We start from the raw sequence: 22468 nt of genomic DNA on the forward strand, positions 1-22468 counted from the left end.
TTGTTACAGCTAATTTCTTTCTGTTTGAACAATAATATCTTTCTGTTCGCAGGACAGCTTTAACTTCAAACTCGGGGGACCGTGATGGGCACGTGCTTTGCACCCAGTTACGCAAATCTTTTTGTGGGCTGGTGGGAGAAGCATGTGGCCTGCGCGGAACAAAACGAACAGTGGATTGATAAGATAGCCTGATGGGCCAGAAATATTGAGGATATTTTTATTATCTGGCGAGGCACTTTCTAGAAAGCTGAAAGATACATCACTATTTTAAACAATAATGAATTTAATCTCAGGTTTACTAGCCATTTGAGAAAAACAGAAGTATAATTTTTAGATCTCTTGGTTTTTGTCAAGGAGGGTAGATTATGTAACAAACTCTACAGGAAACCTACGGACGGTAATGCACTATTGCATGCACATAGTCAGCATCCACGGAGATTAATAAATAGCATCCCCTATGTAGAGCTATTAAGGTTGAAACACAACTGTTCTGTATCAGATGATTTCCAAGATGTATAAATGGATGCATGCATGAGATTCAGTGAAAGGTGCTATCCACAGAATGTCTTGAGAGAAGCCACAGTTGAAGTTCAACAGAATAGTAGAGAAGATCTGTTGGCCCCTAAACAGAAGCCCAGTGAGACGCCAACTGTAACTAGAATGATATTAAATTTTACAGAAGACTCTGGGCAAATTCGAAAGCTTATTCAGAAACACTGGGGCACCCTGAAATCAGATATGAGTTTAGGAAAAGTGCTACCGGAACGACTAGATATAACATATAAGAGAGGTGTTTCATTGAAAGATCTTTTGGTACACAGCTATTCTACAGAGAAGAACCCTAGCAAGATGGAAATAACAGGATGTTTCCCTTGTACATAATGCAAGGCATGTAGGAATAGTAAGAAAGTGAGAGATATTGAAATCCCGGGGAGAAGGATAAAAGAGAGATCAAGAAAATTTTGAACTGTAATACGAGCTTTGTTGTGTATTGCCTGAGAGATCAATAAATGTTTTAACTGTATTCGAGGTTTGTTGTGTATTGCCTAGTGTGTCCATGTGATAGGAAATATATTGGAAAATCTATTCATCCCGCCAACAGTATTGTTTTTTTACTGTGTCAAAATGGCCGCTATGCATATACTTGTAAAACACTTTTGTTGACAGTCCTCTTTTAATTTTCACTATTTGCACTTTTTAAATGCTTTGTAACTACTTGCTGAAAGCGTGACCAAGGCGAAAGATGAAACGCGTTGCTTTTGGAGCCATTAAAAGCCTTTATTTCACCATGCACGAGTGTCCGGACGTTTTTCTGTAACGAGCGGAAGAGATTCATGCACATTTTGGGACTACCGGTAAACCCGTGTTCGGACCGCCCTAAGAAGACGGCCTTCGCCATACCGGGCTTGTGGCAATACATATATATATATATATCTATATACACATACACATATACATTCACATGTTGTTTTACCTGATTCATTTGACATCTGGGAAAGTCTTGCTGTGAGAGAGTGTTGCATTAATAAAACCCCTCGCTTTATTTTGTAACTGTCTCTTGGTGTGCCTCATTTTATGAGTGATGAGTCACCTTTCCAGGTGCATTCTTCATGTTTTACCGAGTGTCTCTTCTTGGGAGTGCAGAATTTCTTTTAGTTGGGACTGTAAAGCAAGTCAGACGCAAGTGGCTTATTTGCCCCTTCCCCCCCCCCCCTCATTCAAAATGTCTAGGAAGGTCCATCTTGTGAATGCTTTCATAGTTTCCTCTGCTTATCTTTGAAATAAGCCCTCACTCTATTCTCCTAACAGATGTCGAAGTCATTAATGGTGACAGTCCAAAAGCCAGACTACAAACATACACATCTCTCTCTCTCTCTTTTGTGTGGTGGTAGTCCTTCATGGATATTTTCCCACCACATGAAGGACACATGTCACAGCAAACAGACAAGTGGCTTGGAGCACAGATGCAAGGACATACAACTCTTCAGAAATTGAGAAGAGCTTCCATCTTGACAGAAAGGTAGAAAACCCATCACCACATATCAAAACTAGTCACGGGATAGGGGGCCGTTGCTCATTAAGAAGAAAAACCTGACTTTTGCCTGAATTTCCGCGGTGCAGGAAGTAATAGGGTAGACTACATAATTCCTGCAGTGGCAGGGTTGGTTTATTTCACTCATGCACACATTTATAGAAACATGTGCTGCATTGTTTTTTGTTTAAAACTCATGGATAGGGAGGTGTCACAAGTAAAATATACTTTGTTATGAATACTTTGTCTAACTGTATTTTATGTTATTTTTAAAGAAGATAGATATGAACGTTTGCCTCCTCTAGATATTTATTCTTTTTTTAATTGATTAATTTTTTTTAAACCAATCTAATTATAAATGTGTCTCATGACCCCACATGAGAGAAGAGATCTACTGTGTATGAATATTAGAATAGGGAGAAGAGGATTATATTGCCAGATGTTCACAGACAGTTGGCTGTGAGGGTGATGACTATGTAGCAATCAGGTGTGGAGCTCTCACCAGTGGTTGTTATGCAGCACCATGCACTAACTGGATAAAGTGACAAACAGCAAGATTTTTAGAGGATAAGACAATCTAGATAAATCTGCATTCTGAAAAAAGTAGAAATATATTCAAAATCAAATTATCCAGTGCAAATACAGGTAGGAAACCACTTACCAAATTGTTTGTTATTCCCTGAAGAATCACAGGTCGGGAAAAGGCATACCTGTATAAAAAGAATAAGAGGAGGCTAAGTTCCTTTCTAGGAATCTAGGTTAAACGTCTGCTCAGCATGATCACCTCTCTTCCCACCGTTTTCATTATTCACATAGGATATGATCTGGTATTTCAAAGTGTTATGTTATGACAATTGTTTTTGGAGATGCCTATGTTCAAACTGTGGATGATTGTGAACGATACTGATTAGCTAGCAGACCCCCAAACAAAGCAGACATTGACCCCAGGAGTTGTAAGAAACCATCGGAGGCGTAGAGGAAAGGGGCTGTCTAAATATGGTGTCCCGAGAAGAACAAAAAGGATATGGACACCCCCTATTAACATGCATTCAACCTTAATTCCACTTCTACTCACAAAGCTCTCAGTCACCTGACTAAACCACTTGTAAAGTATAAGGCAGGCACTCAGTAAATCAGTTAACAATATCCTTTAAGGAGACCTACAAACTGAGCAGATGTTGTTGCATCCTTTACCATTAAGCTAAACATGTCCTTGTTAGGTGTCACTGATCAAGTGACACTGGAAAGGTTTTCTTAAATTCATGTGAAATGTAAGTGTAATTTGTTCTCCTTAAGAAATTATTTTGTCAGCAAATCCAAAAATGTTTATGATAATCAAATAAGTGTGTGCGGGAACGGTGGCATGATGAATGTTCTCACAGTTTTGGTTATACAATAGTACAATTAGTTAAGCAATGATGAGACCTACCTAAAATATGCAAATCACAAAAATGCAAACTTTAAACTGCACTTCACTACAACACAAAGCTTAGTGGGTAAAATTGAATTTCTACAATATATTGTGTTGACAGGCATTACCTAAATCAAAACACATAACCATGTAAATTGACTCCTCAAGCACAGTAAAACTATAGGTGGAGATCCGGCAGAGATTCTCTGTTCCAGGCTGACCTGTGATCAGAATCTAGAGGACAGCAAGACAATAAGCAATCTCAAAACTAAGCATGTAAAACACGTTACGGACTTCCTGGTCTGATTAGACTGAATCTTTTGAAGAATGATTAGGTTCCTCGCTGATTGAAAAATAAATAATCTAGTTTCTTCCAGGTATTGGAACTTTGGCTTGTTGCTTGAAGTAACTCATTAACTGCTCAAGTTAATTGGAACTATCATTTCCTGCATTTTGCAATATCAGATCAATAATCTTCAATATGCTGGGAAGGGTACTATGCAATTGGAAATGGGTGTTGGTGTATAAGGAAAAACATTCATACAGTTGAAAAGTAAGGGAAAGAAACTTACCATAAGTTCTCAATGTCATAAGGTATTCTATACTTTATAGACGCTGAATATCGTGCATTTTACAGGATCTTGGCAATTGTTTCACAGCAAGAAAGACTCTTTTTCCCAAAACTATATATATATGTGTATGTATGTATATATATATATATATATATATATATATATATATATATATATATATATATATATATGCAAATCCAAACCCCGGAAGCTCAGAGCTTTCTCCACGGCGGTCCTGGACGGGCTCCGGCTGCCCTGACAGTCACAACGCACGCTCTCCGTTTTACAAGGAAAGAAATCCAGGACTCCCAGGAGTGCTTCTTTAAAGTTTATTAAGGCAAGGTGACGCCTCACCAACGTGTTTCGCTTATAGCTTGTTCACGGTATGGCGAAAACTCTATTGCACCCTCTATACATATGTGTATTGCAAACAACACAAAAGTAGGACTGTATTAGACTAGTACATTCAAAGTCTAACAAGGGCGCCATTTTTTAGTGGTTATTCAAAAGCAGATATCAAATATCTTTATCAGCAAATAGAGTTACATGTGGATAAAATACATAAATTAAATGCTATTGACTTGAACTGCAATTTCAATAATATCAACGAATAATAATATTAAAGCAATGCTGTGTTACACCGCCGGTTCAATTTAGCCCCAGTGGGCAAATACCTTGTACCATAACAGTTATGTAAAAATATCAACTACTTAGGCAAAAGCATACCCATTCATACTGAATACATCGTAATTAGACATATGTTGAAGTCATTGAAACAGCCAAACATATTATCTGACAGAAATCTTGCCCAAGTGGGCTTAGCTATAAGCGAAACGCGTTGGTGAGGCGTCACCTTGCCGTAATAAACTTTAAAGAAGCGCTCCTGGGAATGCCTGTCTGGCTGGGGGCATTCTGTCAGCCAACCAGAAAGTGCTAGTTCCAACATCCTCCTCCGGGGGTCACTCCGCAGCACGTTGTGGAACTATGATTAGTTAATGGTTTCGGCACATAGATAGAACTTTGTACACTACAAGTCCATGAATGCAGTAACATTGGTTGGCTTTGTGCTTAAATGTTTCTTCACAAACACCTGGTCAATCTCTGCTTCACAGCACATGAATTTCAGTTTAATTTGTTCTGAACTATTGCTGTACGCTGCTTTTGTAACCAGGTTGGATTTGCCTTTAGTGTTCTTACTCCACATAGTGTGTGGCATTAATTTGCATAATGTCACAGTACCTTATATTTACAAATGTTTCATTCAAATTAGTCTATATTCGGTTTCATATGTTAAAACCATAAAAGCACACATACAGTTAAATTAAAATATTCCTCAATAAACCATATCAAATAAGGTAAGGACCTAGGCTAAATGTGAAGAACAAGGTACAAGTAACACAAAGGTCACACAAGCATAGCCAGGTAAGGAAGAATTGCTTAGATTAACAAATCACATCCAGTAAAAACAATTAATACACATGAAAAGTGTGCAAGGCATAACAAAGTGCACTGTGCCATAAACAATAAATTAAAAGCACACTCTTTAATCACAAATCACAGCTAGACCTAAGCCTAACTGCAGATTTTAAAACACTAAGCACATAAAAAGCAGAGCTGCCTGTAAGCATTTGTAAAAAAATATAGGCTGGACACACTTGCCTAAAATTAGCATTTTTCAAAATCGGGATGATAAAGCACTTTCTGGGTGGATCATAAAAACTACAAAACATCATAAAATGGAGCATGTCCTGTGGAGACTTTCCGTCCCAGCCTCAGGGCAACAAACTCTGTCCCTTGCGCTGTCCACTTGGATGGGCGAGGAGAAGGTAAAAAAGGTCAAACCGGAACCTAGTCAGTATAAAAAGATCGTATGAATTAACAAACCCTAATAGGTACGGTTCAACCGCCAGCGTGGTTCTTAACATAATAAAGCGACGTACACTAGGCTTAGATAGCTCCTTGTCTTCCCTGGCTATAGCTTGCTGTTTAAAGAAAGCCACCTTAATATCAACCAGGTACCTCTTATTGCTCGCTTCAGGGTTAGCAGAGAGGTCTCCTCTCCCCAGGTTCACCAGGCCCTCCTTGATGTATTTAAGCCACAGGACATGGGAGGCATGAGCAAGGGCCATACAGTTCTGTATGATCATTTTATTTAAAGATGTCCCCTTGCTAGTCCAGATTGTTTACTATAATGATATCGGGCAGTAGGCTAACAAGTCGGTGAGATAAGTCATACCGAACTCTTCATGTATAATAAAGGTGGGGGTACCCTGAGGGACGGCTAAAAGCTGTCTCAAAAAATTATTTTCTTGATACGGTACAGTGGCCTTTCATGAGACGGGTACTCGTAAAATTCGGCTACGGTCACAACTTCCAGACGTGGATCGATATTTTATACACAAATCCCAGGGCTAGAGTACGAGTAAATGGCGTTAAGTCAGCTGAGTTTCCCATCCAGCGGGGGACTAGACAGGGCTGCCGATTGTCCCCCTTGCTCTTTGTGCTTGTCCTGGAACCTCTAGCATGCCTGATTAGAACACACCCAGATCTAACAGGGTTCCAGGACTCCAAGGGACGGCTGTTGGATGAATGAATCTTGCTTTACGCAGACGATATCCTACAGTATATAACTAATCCGGATAAGACACTCCCTATCATTTTTCAGGTAGTCGATGACTATGGTAAACAGGTGGGGTACAAGATCAACTGGGGAAAGTCAACCGTATATCCAATAGGGGGGCACATTGACATGCGGTCCGTACCGGTGCATCTCCCCATCGCTGAAGAGGGCTTTAAATATCTAGGACTTTACATTTCGGAAAACGGGACAACCTGCCTCACCTACAACATTCAGCGAGTCCTCGCGGACTTTCGGGACGACGTGGCTAGGTGGCGGCATCTCCCTCTGACATTGCTTGGGAGAGCTGCCATGTTCAAAATGATCACACTACCCAAGTTACAATACATTTTTTAAAATACGTACTGTAATATACCAGAGGCAATCTTTAGGGCGATAATTGCTGAATTGCGTACTTTGCTATGGGATGGAGGCCACACTAGAGTGGTGCTCCAAACGTTGCAATGCAGCCAATATAATGGGGGAATTGCACTACCAGATGTCCGGGCATATAATAGAGCGACACACCTCGCAATCATCAACGAATGGGGGCCCGCCTCCCAGGATCATCCCACATACACCCTAGAGAGACTCCAATTTCCCAAACGCTCACACCTTCACTACATATATGGGGGCCACGAGGTGAGAAGCCTGCTGCCAGCAACGCAGAGGGTGGTTGAGGCATGGAGGGAAGCCGAACGTACAATGAAATGGGAACAAAGACTAAGTAAGTCTACACCCCTATGGAAGGGTAAACGGCTGCCTGAACTTGCAAAATTACAGTGCTTTAAAGGATGGGACGACATTGGAATCATCACTCTGTTGAACATAACACGACAGGGCGCCTTTATGACATTTGCAGATCTCCGAAGGGAATATAACTTGACAGATACGCAGCATTATAAATATATTCAACGACGACACGCTTGGCAAGCGCAAAGACCTAACATTGCAGATCTCCCAGAATATGCCCCACTAGAAGGCCGGCTGCTGCAGGAAGAGATACAGGAGAAAGCAGTCTCCTGAACATATAAAACTCTAATAAACAATATGCCTGATCATTTATTAACACTTTGAGGCAAGTGGGAGGACCTCGTAGGGACATTGGAAGACATAGACTGGGAAACGGCCCTAATGCATCCTAGGGAGGTGGTGATTAAGCTCAGGCTACGACTGGTTCAGTTTAAAATCTTACACAGGGTGTACTATGACAGGGCAAAACTACATGCGATGGGCAGGGTGGAGACGCCGGAGTGTCTGTGATGCAGAGTAGAATGCGGTTCCTCCGTCCACACTCTATGGGACTGCCGGCAAATACATAGCTATTGGACACGGATAATGCAAGAACTAAACTATATACTGCATGCACAAATCCCGATGGACCCTAAGTATATTCTGTTAGGCATCCACACAGATGTCAACTTTCTACGATATCAACTTCGACTCAGTAACTTAGGCCTCGTAGTGGCAAAGCGTAATATAGCTAAATACTGGGGGAGGCCAGAACTTCCAACTCTGAAAGAGTGGCGAATCTTCATGGACATGTACATGGGTGCCGAAAAGACAGTGTATAAAGTGAGGGGATGCCCGCAAAAGTTTAGGAAAATCTGGCAGCCATGGCTGAGTTAATACAATCTAGAGATGGAAGAGGACGATATAGAAGTACTGAGAACATATGAAATGGGGCGTGGGCATGGGGTTCGTTACTCTAGGCATATATCTGTCACGGGGGTGGAAGGTACTAAGGGGGCCACAAAGGAAAACCATAATACCGTCAACTCTGTATCATTACTAACTGTAAATCTTGTTACTTTTAATCGATGGACTCTGATTGAAATGTACCTGCTGAGTTGTTTGATGTTTTATTATAAGATAATACAACTATTTATATAAAAAAATATATATTTTCAGCAATTAGGAGCTCATCTAAGGTGGTGTAGCCCAAGATTGAACTGCCATACAACACTTTTGTCATAGAGCTGTCATGTGGCTCGACAGGTCTTTTCCCCAGTCTTGCGGCAAAGATAAAAATAGCTGCAGTCGCCCTGATGAGATCATTCTTCTTACAGGTTTTTAGGGGCCCCGAGTTCATCGTAGCATCCAGCAGAACCCCCAAGTATGAGAAAACACTTGTCCTTGGGACCGGAATGGACCAAACCTTAAAGGTGTGGAGCCTACTTGAGCGGGCACCTACTTGCATCACAGAGGACTTTGAGTTGTTGACCAGCAAGTCCTGATCTTCCAAGAATTGAGCAAAAGAGTTTAACAGCGTCAGCAAACCCCTCTCAGTCCTGGACATTAGATGGCATCATCAGTATACAGCAGGATAGGAAGGCCACGCCGTCCCACCTGTAGATAATCCACCTTGGTCTCCAATAACACTTTCTCAAGATTGTTTATATCTACTTTAAATAGAAAAGGAGCCAAAAAGAAGCCATGTCAGACCCTTCTCTGAATAGAAAACAAGTGCATAACCTTAAAATCACTAGAATATCTGACAACAGCCTTTATATTTCGAAGGAGATCTTGTAAAAAAAAAAAGAAAAAAGAACAATGTCCCTGTCACCCCCAAGGATAACAAGGTCTGCCACGACTTGCTTCTATTCACACAGTCAAACGTGGAGGACAGGTCCATAAAGGCCACGTAGATGGGCTACAGTATACTTGTTGAAGATTATAAATAGGTTCAAGCATTGATCTATGGTTGAACGGCCAGGGCGAAAGCCATATTGGACTTCTGACAAGATGTTGTTCTCATGAGCCCAATTTGAAAATCTGTCTAATAGAATGCGTCAAACCTTTTTGACCAGAGTCCAATAGGGAGATGGGCCTATAGCAATGCGTGCTGTCTCTGTTCCTTTTTTTAAAGAGACTGGAACAATAATTGAAATGCCCAGAGAGGCCAGGGGACCAACTCTGATGTCTGCATTGATAACTGAGGGGAGAACAGGGGCCCACAACTCCAGGTTGGCGATGTACAGATCGGGGGGATTCCACCTGGTCTCGGGGCCTTCTTACGGGTCAACTCAGCTATACCCAACCTGACTTCCCCCCTCAGAGAATATTAGGTGTGATTTACAACTCCTGCTCCACAGGGGACACTCAGAGCTGGGGGACACCGAAACATTTCCTCGAAATCACTAACCCATTCATTCTCGGTAATATGGGCTTCAAGGGCGTTCGCTGTGTCCGATGCCAGGGACTATTGACAATGCTCCATAACATGTTGCTGTTCTTAATGGTACTAACCTGCAAGAGCTTGCTTCAGGCATCCTCCTTCAGTGCCTCCCTTTGCCTACCCGGAGCTTCTTTATACTGCTTTCTACAGGTTCTTACTCGGAGGATGTCTCTTGGGGTGATAAGTAGTGCCTCCTTAAGCATCCCGGCTGCACACGAGCAGACAGAATCAAACCATCTTGGAGCCCTATCTGGGTGCTTTTTGGGAACGGGGGCCTTCAATAAATCAGCTATGGAGCGAGCTATAGCTACGAAGTCATTGACAATAAACTCTCCTGCTGCCGGCTGTGGAGCCAAACGGATCTATAACTTGTTTTGACATTTGACTAAGAGGGTCTCATGGAAGGATTCAGGACTAATCTGAGCCATTTTAAGCCATCAACCACCATCTGTGGCTTGCAATAAACCCCCTTCCTACTCCCCTTGTTCTGCCCTAGGAGGGGTCAGCATGCTTTAAGACACAAAAGATTATGGTCACTATGAATGCTCACTTTGATGGAAAAGTCCAAGATTAGGTAAAAAAGGGGGGTGGAGAAGAAGATAAAATCAATAAAAGAGTCACTACCATTCCCTTTGAAGGTGGGGGTAGTATCAGTCTGACCTGGATCCAGTTTGCCAATTGCTGGTAAAATATCGAATTTGCTAACTAAAGCATTCAAGTTATCGCCCTGACCGCTGCGTTCTAGGTGCATCCCTGAGAGACAGGGATAGGATAAACCCCCTGTACCCCGTGTTCTTGGATCCTCACATAAATGGATATTAAAATCACCCACAAATACAAGTTGAACCGTGTAGAAACATTAAGATTGGTCAGAAAAGCACCCAGCCGGGATATGTTACAGTCCTCTGGTAGAGACGATGTGGCATTATAAAAATTCAGAAGCAAAAGTTTACAAGACCCGCTTGTAAAAACGCCTGCAAACTTGGATTATCCGTGGTCAGTACATCAATACTGCATTTCAGCCTAAGAGAAACATAAACAACCAGACCACCCTTGGATCAGCCAACCCTCGAAGGGGAAGCGGGAACAAAAAAGGACTTATACCCCTCCAAGAAACAAGTGTTTTCAATGGCCTACGTCCACTGCAAACATATGACATCACACTGTGTAGCTGTTTTCTGTTTGCTTTGATAGTATCTTCCTCAAGCATGGCCATAGATTGCACGTAATCATCTATTCTACAGCCCTTCGAAAAACTAGTTTGGAAAAACGGTATTAGTTTTCTTTCAGGCGCCCATCTCACCAGTTCTTTAAGGAGCAGTTTTGTATAGATCTTTCCAGAGCAATTAGCTGAAGATTTTGTGAAATTTTCTTAGACCCTTTTCTTGTGAGTAGGGGGAGGGGACCAGCAATAATCCCCTCCAGCTTTTCGAAGTTTTATGCAATGCTAAAAAAGATAAATATATAGGCAGTATTATATTTACCCATGTTGATGCGGCTTGTTTAAGGTTGCCAGCCAAAATCCCATTGAGATCAGGAGCACCATGCCTGTGGATCGAGTTTATAGTTAGTTTGACCCCACTCAACAGGACTGAAAAATCGTGGGCACCAGTTAAGACGGATTGTGTCTCAGAACCTTCTAATCCCATCTTTCAGGAGGCATAGTGTTGGTCATGAGTAGACGTAATATAGGCAATCCAGGTGGTCAGCAGAATATTCACTGATGTACGGATTCACTATTGACCAACATTTCCTTGTGTCTTTGGCAGCTTCATAGAGCATGATTAGTTGTTTCTCTTCTCTTCCTTTTATATTTCCCAGAGTTTCTTCCTATAAGAAGATCTTCCTTTTATTCACACTTTTAACAGATGAATCATTGTTATATTTCCTCTGCCTCATAATTTTGTTGAATTTTGTCTTTAAATCAAGATAACAGAGGTGCTTCATGGACCAATATTTGATGCTTTTTGTAGAAAGCCTCCTGTAAATTGATGCCATCTGTCAGAGGGTGTAAGAAGCTGACTGTCCCATCTATGATGATTGCTATAGCATTTTTTAATTACCTCACTCAGGTTTGCTATCTCTGCAGCTCCTCAATTTATTTTCTGAATAGTTTTGATTGAGGCTTGGGCTCCTAGTTTTTTTGACAATTGTAGGGCTCTCAAGTGAAAAATAAAGTCATTTGTTGATATGAGTGGTCACTTTTGAGAACGGGGACAATTGTATAATCGAGGAATTCATGGACGTCTTTACTTGTGACCAAGGTATAATCAAGGATAACCATGCGTTGTGTTGCAAAATGAGTACATGCTGCAGGTTGGTCAGATGAAAAGCACCCGTTTAAGGCTTGAAGGCCCGAATTGTGTAGACTGTTTAGCAAAGCTGTCGCTTTCTTATCCCTTTTTCAGTGTTTTGCCATGGTGGGTGGTATGTTCCATTGTGAATCATCCCTATCGTGCCATGTAGGATTACAATTTGAGGAGAGAAGGTTTACATTCAAATACCCTGTGAGGATCCACATGGGATTTGGGTCAGTTTTCATTGTGACTTGACTCAGTGTCAAAAGGTTTCCCAAGGTTTTCTTTCCCTTGACTAAATTAGGATTTATGTACATGTTACATATAAAAGTTGCTTTTGATTTGTGTGCGTTATTCCAGCCAAAACCTATCTTTACAACTAAAACGTTGTTGGACGATGAAATGAGCTCAGATATTTCCGTAACTATTGAATTGGGTATAAGTTGTGAGTCCCCCATATGAGTGACCTTCGCATGGCAACGGTGTTACAGGACAGAAAAACTCAGTATAATCATCTATGGGAATTGAAACTAATGACCACATCTCCTGCAAGCATAAGATGTACATTTTCTTCAGGGTACTTAGCATTGCTGGCTTTTTTAATTAGACCGTCAATCGCAGTAATGTCCCAGGGGAACATAGCTAACTACTTATTCTGCACACTGCAGTAAGTGCAAGGGGCTTTTATGTAAAGCAGTCGAGGGCCAGGCCCAATTTTCTGTTTAAGGATCTTTTGTTAACCCGGATCCCCTTTTTCCCTCTATTGCACAAGTAGTGACTGTTAGGTCAAAGTCAAAGCACCTGTACTCCGCAACACCCTTAGCTCCATGTAATATAGAGGAACTGGAAACAATTCTATTAAAATGGGTCACTCCATGCTGGGTGACGAAAGCTTATTGTGAGATGGTTGTGCAAATACAATTCATATGTGATGACTGCACTATTTTAATACCCCATTCTGCAAGCTGTTCAATGTTATCTTCTAAACACAAGGCAATAGATTTGTTAGCAAATGTGATGACTTCACAATCATTAACTTCCCCTTCCTGCAGTGGTTTAAAAGCGAATGTCTCTATAACTTTATAGCAAATCATATTGAGGACCAGTAAAGCGTTACAGAGTTTTTGGATGCTACCTCTGTTAAGGACATCCTCCTTACCTCGTGAGTGATACTTGAGGTACAAAATTGCCTTTGGTTTGACCTTTTCATTCCGTGCATCAGAGACTGAGTTGGTGAGATGCAAGTTGGACATCAGAATATTGCTCTGACAGATCAGTACAAAGGGTGCCTTCAGTTACTTATGCTTCTTGCAATCTATTGGATTGAATAATTGGTGACATTAAACTTTGATTTACTTTTTAGACTGACTTTTGCTCATTAGTGTCTACTTTGAAAGGGTTCACTTCAGCGTTTAACATATCTTTTCCCTGAATATGTATCAATGTGGAGTATGTAGATGGTAAATCTACTCTGCTAATACAGTCTAATCTGCTTGGGCCATGAATAGAGAGTGCTTCACTAGTGGGAGCACTTTGAAGTAGTGTCAGCAGGCACTCGGTACGAAGTAGCCAAACATACTGTTGGGCTTTGTCACAGGGCTCTTGTTTATAGTACACGAGTTTGCCACAATTATATTGTAATTTTTGCTAAGAAGATATTTCTTGAGAATGTCTGGATTTGCTGAGGAGGTGTCTACCATGTCTAACCTAGGTTTAGATATAGATACATCTGTAGAAAATGACTTAACTTGCTATAATTTAGGTGGGTGTTGCGGGTCAACATTTTCTACATCGGTGCCCTTATTCTGTAGGGATTTTCGATGGGGGGGGGGGGGGAGGGGGTATTTCTTTGTTTCCTATGAAGCAACTGTATTAAGTAAGGCCAGTCAGTCAATCATCTTTATTTTGTCGCAAACAAACCATAAAAGTACACAAGATAAAAGTGCAAAACAAGATATATGCAGATCACAGTACAAAATGTATAGAATAAATTACAAGCGTTATAATACATCTGTTGATAATAAAGTGCCCTGTAGTTAAGAAAAGACCAAGGGAACAAAAAACTCTAAATTGTCCATAAAAGAGGGAACATAAGGGATCCTCCAAGTTGCCCAGGATGTCTTGTTGGCTATCAGGTACTTTATTGATCAAAGTTACTTGCATGAATCCATGATAATAAAAACCTGCCACATAAGCGAAAGTTTGTTAAGAATAAGAAAGAACAGCAAAAGCCCTTAAAAGTAAGAATCAATCATTAAAAGCATTATAAGGTTAAAATGGTTACTAATCAAAATGCAAGTGCTATATTCATACAAAATTAAAATGCTGCAATTAATAATGAAACTTTTTAACTCAGAGATTTCCTAGTTTTTAAGGCCCAACAAATAAAACTAATAAAAGCAAGACAGCATAATTCTGACTAGACATAAAAGGTGAGACAAACACATGTTATGAGATTTGACACCAAACTGTATTAGGCATATGCCAGAGACTCTTCATCAGACCATTATTAACTACTTCAAAAATCCTTAATACGGTTTGCCCTACAGGCACTCACCCTTGCAACCTATTTTGGTTTATCCTGCATGTGCATGATTTGTTTTAAGGCGCTTACTATTCTGCTTTAACAGACTATTTCCCTCTTTTTGTATCTTCTATTTCATTGGGTTTTGGTAACTCGGGATTTTGAAGCTCTGACAAATTCCCTTTTCCTCATTCAGCCTTGCAGTCGGCTGCCTGCGGACTAATCACGATATGAGGCAGCATTGTACAGTTTGAAGCTTTAACAGTAGATAGCTCTGTTTTTAAGAAGTGAATGACTTTTTTCATGATCTCTGGTGGCATGAACAATTGATCGATAACTGTGGGGCTTTGGCATGAATTCTCAATTTTCATATTTTCTTTTTGAACTTATTAAATTAAGTTATTGAGATTGTTAAATTGTGAGTCATTTGACATAGTATAGTCTGCCAAGATTTTTAGGACAGAAATCTGTGTCTCCAGCTTATGAGAGTTTAATTGTACAGTCTGAACTATGGAGTTAAGTGTTGAATCCAGTGCCGACGACCATATTGGATGTGAAGCCAATTCTGTGTCTGGGTCAGATTGATGTCAACAGCCTACAAGGCGAGAAGGTATTAAATGTATGTCTGCATTGCTCAATGAACTAGCTTGTTTACACTTCACAGCGTTCAGGTTGTCACCCTTTTACCGGTGAATTCAGTTGTTAGTTCTGGAAAGATTTGAGGGGGAGTCAGTCATCTCACAAAGAGATTCAGTACCTTGTTAAGCAAGGGGATGTCTAGAGTCATTCCATGAGTCATCCTTCTTGCTTAGTACCGCTGCATAAACTGACTATATGGTTCTGCGTTAAGCTCTGGCTTATTATTGTAATTCTCAGTTGTTGTTTCCGCAGAGGCGAGATGCAGGGTCCCAATTTCCTACACCCACCTGTGCAAGCCCAACAGCGTCAAAGCCAACACGGTAAAAATGGGGGAAGAGGGGAAACAAACCAAGGAAAGAAAAAGGGAGACACGTCACCAAAGTGCTTCAGGTTTGGATATTCTCGTTGAATGTTCTTTATGTGGTTCCTGTAGTGGAAATAAGGTTCTGGTGATAACACTTACAAATAGTGTGATACTACTAGCTATAACAACCTGTGAAAGGTCCATCTTCCACTTAGGTATATGTGATATCAGAGAGCAGAATCTATGTAGAAGATTAAATCATTAGGTGTTTTCTACTTATAACAATGGGACAGTATAGTTAAGGATGTATATGGGATAACTAACCTAAGAGATGATCAGCATGTAATCCAATTACAGCCCAACATATTCATATCCATTTTAAAACCAGAAAAAATATATATTCTGCCGAAATGGATAAGGTAAAAGAAAAATTAAAAAAATACACAATGAAAAATCAGCCCCTTAAATAATCAGAAGACTAATTTATATGTATTTTTTTCTCACAGCCATCAATCAGTCAGAAAGAAGCAGAATCTCCATACACCGTGGAGACTACATTAGATAAGTATATTACATATTGTTCAAATCAAATCAAAGATTACCGCCTTAAGGAGAGTGGATTCTTTGTGCACTGTTTTGTCTTTTTCCTTTTTATATTTCAGAAGCCATCGTGAAGGCCCCTGCCGCACCAGATGGAAAGCTGAGATGCAGAAATTGGAGCCCGACGAGCCTGCCAGGAGCAGCGTGCAGGTCCCCGTGGCACCGGACGAGCAATATAGGTCAGGAAGTGGAGCTCCCCGAAGGAACGCTGACGAGCGCCCGACCAACCCAGAAAGAAATCAGATAAGTGTGGAGAGGGGAAGGACGAAGACCCGCACATGTAGACTAGAACATAAAGCGCTCTTTTGCCCTGCTCGGCCTCTTTTATTCCTGCCTTGCGCCACTCCGCGCGCACACGCGATCAGGAACACAGCAGGCCCAACAATTATTATCCCTTGAATTGACTTTATCCTTTACATTGCATTTGTTACTTTCGTGTAACTCCAAATGATTTATTCCTAAATTGGAGATACAGAGACTATCGTTATTCTTACCTTTCTTTACTACTCTCAAAAGGCAGCAAATATTACATTAACTATGACTGTTTCCCTTGACATTGGTGTTCCAAAAAGGTATTGCATGAAAATGCAGAAGCCTATATTATGCTTTTCTTTCCCTACTACTTTCAAATAGCGCAAATATGACGTCATACAACTACCATGAAACCTAGAGTTGTACAAAGCAGGCACAACTGCTTTCACCTCCAAGCAATCGCTGCCCTCTCCAGTCCAAATCCTCATCCTCTTCCTGGCTCATTTTTCTTCACTAGTAAGTCTGAAAATAAGAGGTTTCACTCTTTCTGCTCAATCTTAATTGGTAATTTTAGGTCACTGCTGGTCTGCTGCTGCTTATCTTTCGGGTCAGTGGGTAAAAGACTGAGCGGATTCTGAAAGCCCTGATATGGAGGGCACAAGACTTGTTATGGATCTTCTGAATCAACATTGCTTCCCCAACACTGGATCCCCAGAGTCTTCAGAATGTTCTTCTTCCGATGGTGATAGAGGGTACCATGTCATTGTTAGTGTGGAAACTATTCAGAGAAACGGGTGTCTCAGAGGCCTTTTAGAACAGGCTGAATTATTTACCAAAAAGCTACAAGTTGCTATGATCCTTAAAAGCAATATGGCAGCTTAGATTGATAGAGTCATAGCTAGAAAAGAATCCCCATAAGGCTTCAGGAGCTCTGATACATGCACTGAACTTCCAGGGACAACAAATGTGAAGAAAAAAAACATACATGTGTCAGCAGTTCACTCCTGTCTTTTTCTTCTGTATTCCATCCAAGAAAATATACAAATTCTGTTTTTGCGTTTAAAAGGAAGTGGTTGAATTCAGGCTCACGGCAACTGGTATCCAGTTTGGACGCTCAGTCTCAGATTTGATTTAAAAAATGAATTTGCAGCTTTTGGGACTGTTTTTGGTTGTTCAAATCAAAAAAGGGGAAGTGTGAGAAACAGGATGTGAGGTTTTAAACAGGAGAAGACACTATCTTTGAAGTTGAAAGCAAGAACTCTAGGGGTTTTATGGGTGTTGCAGTAAGTTTTATTATTTCAGTAATGTTTGGTAATATTTGAGTGTAACACAGAAAGAGAAGGAAATACTCACCTCTGTTACTTTCACAGCATTTAGACTTTCTTTTGCAGTCCAGAAAACTGTTGTCTTCCAATGTGGGCAAATGTATACTGGACAATCAGACATCAAGAATGTCTTCAACCAGTCAGGTAACCCTTTCCCAAGCAAGCCCCACCCTGATACATATGTTACTTACTGGTGAATAAACTCTGCATAAGTCAGGGAGGCATCTCTCCGTTCGATGCTGCAGTGCTCCTCCTCACCTGGAGCTAGGTACTCGTTTGTCAACCTGAGAAGGAGTTGGGAGAGGACAGAATTAAAAATAAATTACTCTAGCCACGTTTAAGACACTTCAAGAATATATACATACGATTAAACACCTGCTGCCGAGATGTGTAAGCAAAGGAAAATGTACTTATAGATAGTTAATTTCGTTTTTCCATTATTTTAAGGGTTTTTGCTTGCTTCTGCTGGTTATAATAAAAAAACGTGATTCTGAACTAAACAGTCAAAGGTAACTGCTCATTTGATTTTAGCAGAGTAAAGCGGGCTGAGCTTGAAGTGGATATGTATCCTAAGATAGGGCACCGTTCTTTATTTTCATCTGCAAGGTGGTCAAATTCTACTACAACAAGCAGCGCCAAAAAGCCTTACCATTGCTTGATTATGGGTGCTACGGTATATGAAAACAGAGAACCCCTGTTTCCCTCCTGTCTACTCCAATCAGAAGAAAAAAGCTTCTGTAGCTATAAATGCTGACTCTGTGGCACAGTCGCTGGTGAACTGCTAGGTACGCCTGTGAAAATACTAACGAAGATCCAGTTAAAGAAAACCCCTGTTGGAAATTACCCTTTCTGCAGGGTTATCCAAAACTTTTTGTCTGTCTTCCTCCTCCTTTTTTTCTGACCTGGTTTTGTTAGCCTTAGGACTCTGAGCACTTTACCACTACTATCAAGTGTTAAAGAGCATGTGCTTCTCCCCTAAACATGTTTGTAATTGGTGTATACCTGATTGACATAATTTACTTGTAAGTCCCTTGTAAAGTGGGACACCATGTAGCCTGGGTCTGTAAGTTCAATGCTACTAGTGGGCTTGCAGCACAGATTGTGCCACCCCCAAAAGTAGCCTTTCAAACCTGTCTCACGCCTGCCATTGGAAGACCTGTGTGCGCAGACTTGGAGCTTGCTGACGGGGAAAAGACCTGAAAAGTACGGTCGGTCAGAAAATCAGTGAGCCATTTGAGTGCGGACCCGACTAGGCCCAGAGACTGTTAAGCTTTTAGTAGGGCGGTATGTGACACAGTGTTCATCTGCATATTGATGGATCAACCAGGGCAGGAGGGAAGAGAGGAGGTAACACTTTACTGGAATAGGTAGTGTCCTGTCTCCACACAAAGGGCTGATTTATCCCAGATAGCTAGGCTGGCAGACAGGACTGGGCAGAAAGGAGACCTGTGCACATCAGAGAGTTCTTTTGCAGTCACCCCAACTTCAAAGGCACTTTTGGGTACAAGTACTAGGTCTCTGTGGGAAAGCTTCTGTGCTCTTCCTTTCTCGTATTACCATAGGGATTCTAAGAAGAGCGGAGATAATTACAGCACTGATATTTGTAACACCTGCATAACTTGAAAAGTATACATGTGATTTTTATCATTTTGGTCTTGCTTTGTTCAGAATACAATAATCTATATTTCAAAACCTCTGTGGAGTCTTTTTGTGATGTATTCATTGTGTTACTGTGAGTGTGTGTGTGTTACCCATCGCCTCTTTTGATAAGACTGCCTACACAGCCCCAAGCTGCCAGAGGGTGATCACAGGTTATCTTTGTTGTGTATCTAGTTCACAATGACTAGAGTGGTGGGTTCTGCCTCACTTGTATGTACAGTTTATCCAACCAGAAACCTCATTTCTAACAACCCCCATGAAAAATGTAGTCTATAAGGGTTCTATTCTAGACACACTGGAAGAGGCAGCGGAAGATGGCCAAACAGCGCACCTGCCTTAAACATGCTTACCAGGTTCCCCTGTAAAATGACAGGAAGCGTTAAATAAGAGGCCTAAGTATTTTGGACTTTTAGTCCCAGGGATACTTCCAGATTTGTATCAGAATTGCCTGGAAATGAAAAGGCAGTGGTGACCTTTGAAGGAAGAAGATCTCTGGCTTTAATGAGAGTATAAACAATGGAGGAGTCTCAGGCAGAGGAAAGCAACATTAGAGGAGTGATATGGAGGCCAGTGATGGCACGCTAGACCTCAGGAAGAGAACTGTTGTACACTATGTCTGAAGAGAGGTGGGAGTAAAGAAGGGAGAGAATGGGGACAGATGATAGCATGTGAAAAGAAGGGTTTGTTGAATGTGAACAAAATTAACAGATGGATAGAGTTGGGCCATGTTGCGTTTGTGACAATGGAGCGCTTAGTAAATGTTATGAGGGTGTTTTAACAACACTATTGACATAGAGGCTGATTGTGAACAGAGATAGATAGGTTGAAACGTAAAATGGCATTGTAATGAATTTGTGATGTCTATTTAAGTGAGAAGCTATGTTATGATTTGAAGTAACAATTGGCTATTGTTTCATTGTGATTTGTAGTTACCCCTGACGAAGGGCTTCCCAGCCCGAAATGCATTGGGTGTATTGAATAAACACTGCCTTTTTAATGAACTTTGCATCAATCAAGTTCTTACGAGAGGTCCGGAGGGGCACAGTTTGAACAGAAGAAATCTGGAAAAATGGCACATTTAACCGCGTGTGAATCAAAACATTCGACATTCAAGTGAAGAGAGGAGTAAAAGAGTTTGATTAAATGAATTACATGGATTATTGTGGAGATATAATTACAGCCAACACAGCATAATTCAGCAGTGCGATTGGTTGGGACGAGATGACGCCCCACTTCGTAATGTTGTTGTTTATTTGGGTGTCGTTTGGGCATGACAGCGTTGAACATAATAGGTGTGCATCCTATTTTCATTATTTACATTGAAGATGACAAGATACACATAAAAATGATTGCAGGTGTCCAATACAATGGAGAACAACTGGGCAGTGGGCTTAATGAGACGCACAGAAGATGGGAGCAGATTTGCATTGACATAAAGTGAGGTTACACAAAAAAAATCTATGTTGGAATTAATTAGGAACCCCTCTCTTTCTTCTCAGGCCTCCAGAGAACCGCATCTGCTTCTAGGAGAAACAATGATCTGACAAGTTAAAAGATAAATCTTAGGAGAACTGCAGCCCATTAGGAAAGGAATTCGCCAACTCAGACGATGAAGAGGTTCCAGAGAGGGAAGTTCAGTACTATGGATTTCTCGAAGTTGGGAAGAATCACGACAAAAAGCTAGGTGAATATGGAAAGTACTTTGGTGCGACCACATCTTAAAGAAGACTGATCCAAACTATGTATTAACCTGACTCTTGGGATCACCATGATAAAAGATCAAGGACAATATTGGTTTGTTGTTGCTTCTTCAGGGGTAGTTGGCTGATTCTTCTTTAGAGGGTCAGAGTTATAAGTTGAAGCAACCCATGTTCTGTATTAACAAGTTGTCACCTTACCCTCCATTATCTCACAATACACCACCTATTTTGTTTCTGTTTTTGTTAAAACATATCAAGTTACTAGTCTACTTTATAAAACCACTTACACATCAATACGAACATGAACACAAACACACAAGCACTACTCTGAAGAATCAATCAAATCAAAATTGGTAGCTGCTCAGTTTAATGATTTTACAAAATGGAGAACCCCATAGTGACGGAACCAGGCTGGCGAAACTCCATTTTGGCGAGTATCTAAAATGAGTAATATCCATTTCCACAAAAACTTGAAGATTTTGGAGGAAATAAAATCAACTCTGGTTCCAATATACACAAAAAAATGTACAGTTCCTAAAATGATAATTGGAGGAATGATTGATATTTTTTTAAAGCATAGGAAGGGGAAAAACGTGACTAAAGGTGTTGTGGTTTTCCTTTTCCTGTGTCAATTGTGAGCCGGAAAAAAAAAGGGAGAAAGGAAACGAAGATGATGGCCATAAAAGACATGCAAAAAGAAGACAAGATAGATTCGCCAAAAATGGAGCATAAAGAAAAGGTGGTAGGAATCTCATAGGGAGGTTCAAACAAAAAGCAGAGAGAGAGACATAGAATGGCCTCACAGCTATCGTGTTGGTGGAGAGGGATGGGAGGACAGAATGAAAAATAAAAAAAGATGAAAAGGAGTATGGGATGGTAAAGCGGGATCCCCATGTTAAAGGAGGAAAAAAGGCTGTGGGGAGGTCAAGTAGGAATAAAGAAACACAAGGAAGCGGGAGAAGTTGAATGCAGCAGGTACAGGCAAGGATGACACCACTTCCCCATGAACATAGTAAAAGGAAAGTTTAGAATGGGCACAAAGAGGGGAAATAATTAAATGAGATAACTCAATTTCAGAATTTTCACCAACAGAGATATTCACAAGGTTGGTATTGTCAACCCGGTGAATGTCTCTCATGGTAAAAAATTAATGGTAGTGAAAATGATTTGTCAGACCCGTTTCTGCACGTTTGTTTTTCATAACGTATACATGCAACCATAACAACAGTAAAGGTAGATACAAATCACAGTTAAAGTCAAATAATTAGTATCACTTACTTAAATTACCAACTTGAAACACATCATCATACCAGTGATAGACATTGACAGTATTAAAACAAGAATATCACATAGTTTCA

The 22468-nt window shown here is 40.7% G+C and overlaps 1 protein-coding gene across 2 annotated transcripts in view; it reads right to left on the bottom strand.

The window, feature by feature from the left end:
* The window catches only part of JMJD8 (jumonji domain containing 8), a 106239-nt gene that overhangs the window by 68103 nt on the left and 15668 nt on the right, over window positions 1-22468 (bottom strand). For both annotated transcript variants that reach the window (XR_014969516.1, XM_085628342.1), the window contains exons 3-4: window positions 17943-18035; window positions 2694-2742 (exon numbers count right to left, since the gene is read on the bottom strand). Coding sequence is in view for 1 of the 2 variants with exons in the window: in XM_085628342.1 (XP_085484468.1) it covers window positions 2694-2742; window positions 17943-18035 (142 nt within the window). In the remaining variant the exon portion in view is untranslated. The remainder of the gene's footprint in view (window positions 1-2693; window positions 2743-17942; window positions 18036-22468) is intronic.

The sequence above is a fragment of the Triturus cristatus genome, chromosome 10 (assembly GCF_964204655.1).
Source record: "Triturus cristatus chromosome 10, aTriCri1.1, whole genome shotgun sequence".
Taxonomy (NCBI): Eukaryota; Metazoa; Chordata; class Amphibia; order Caudata; family Salamandridae; genus Triturus; species Triturus cristatus.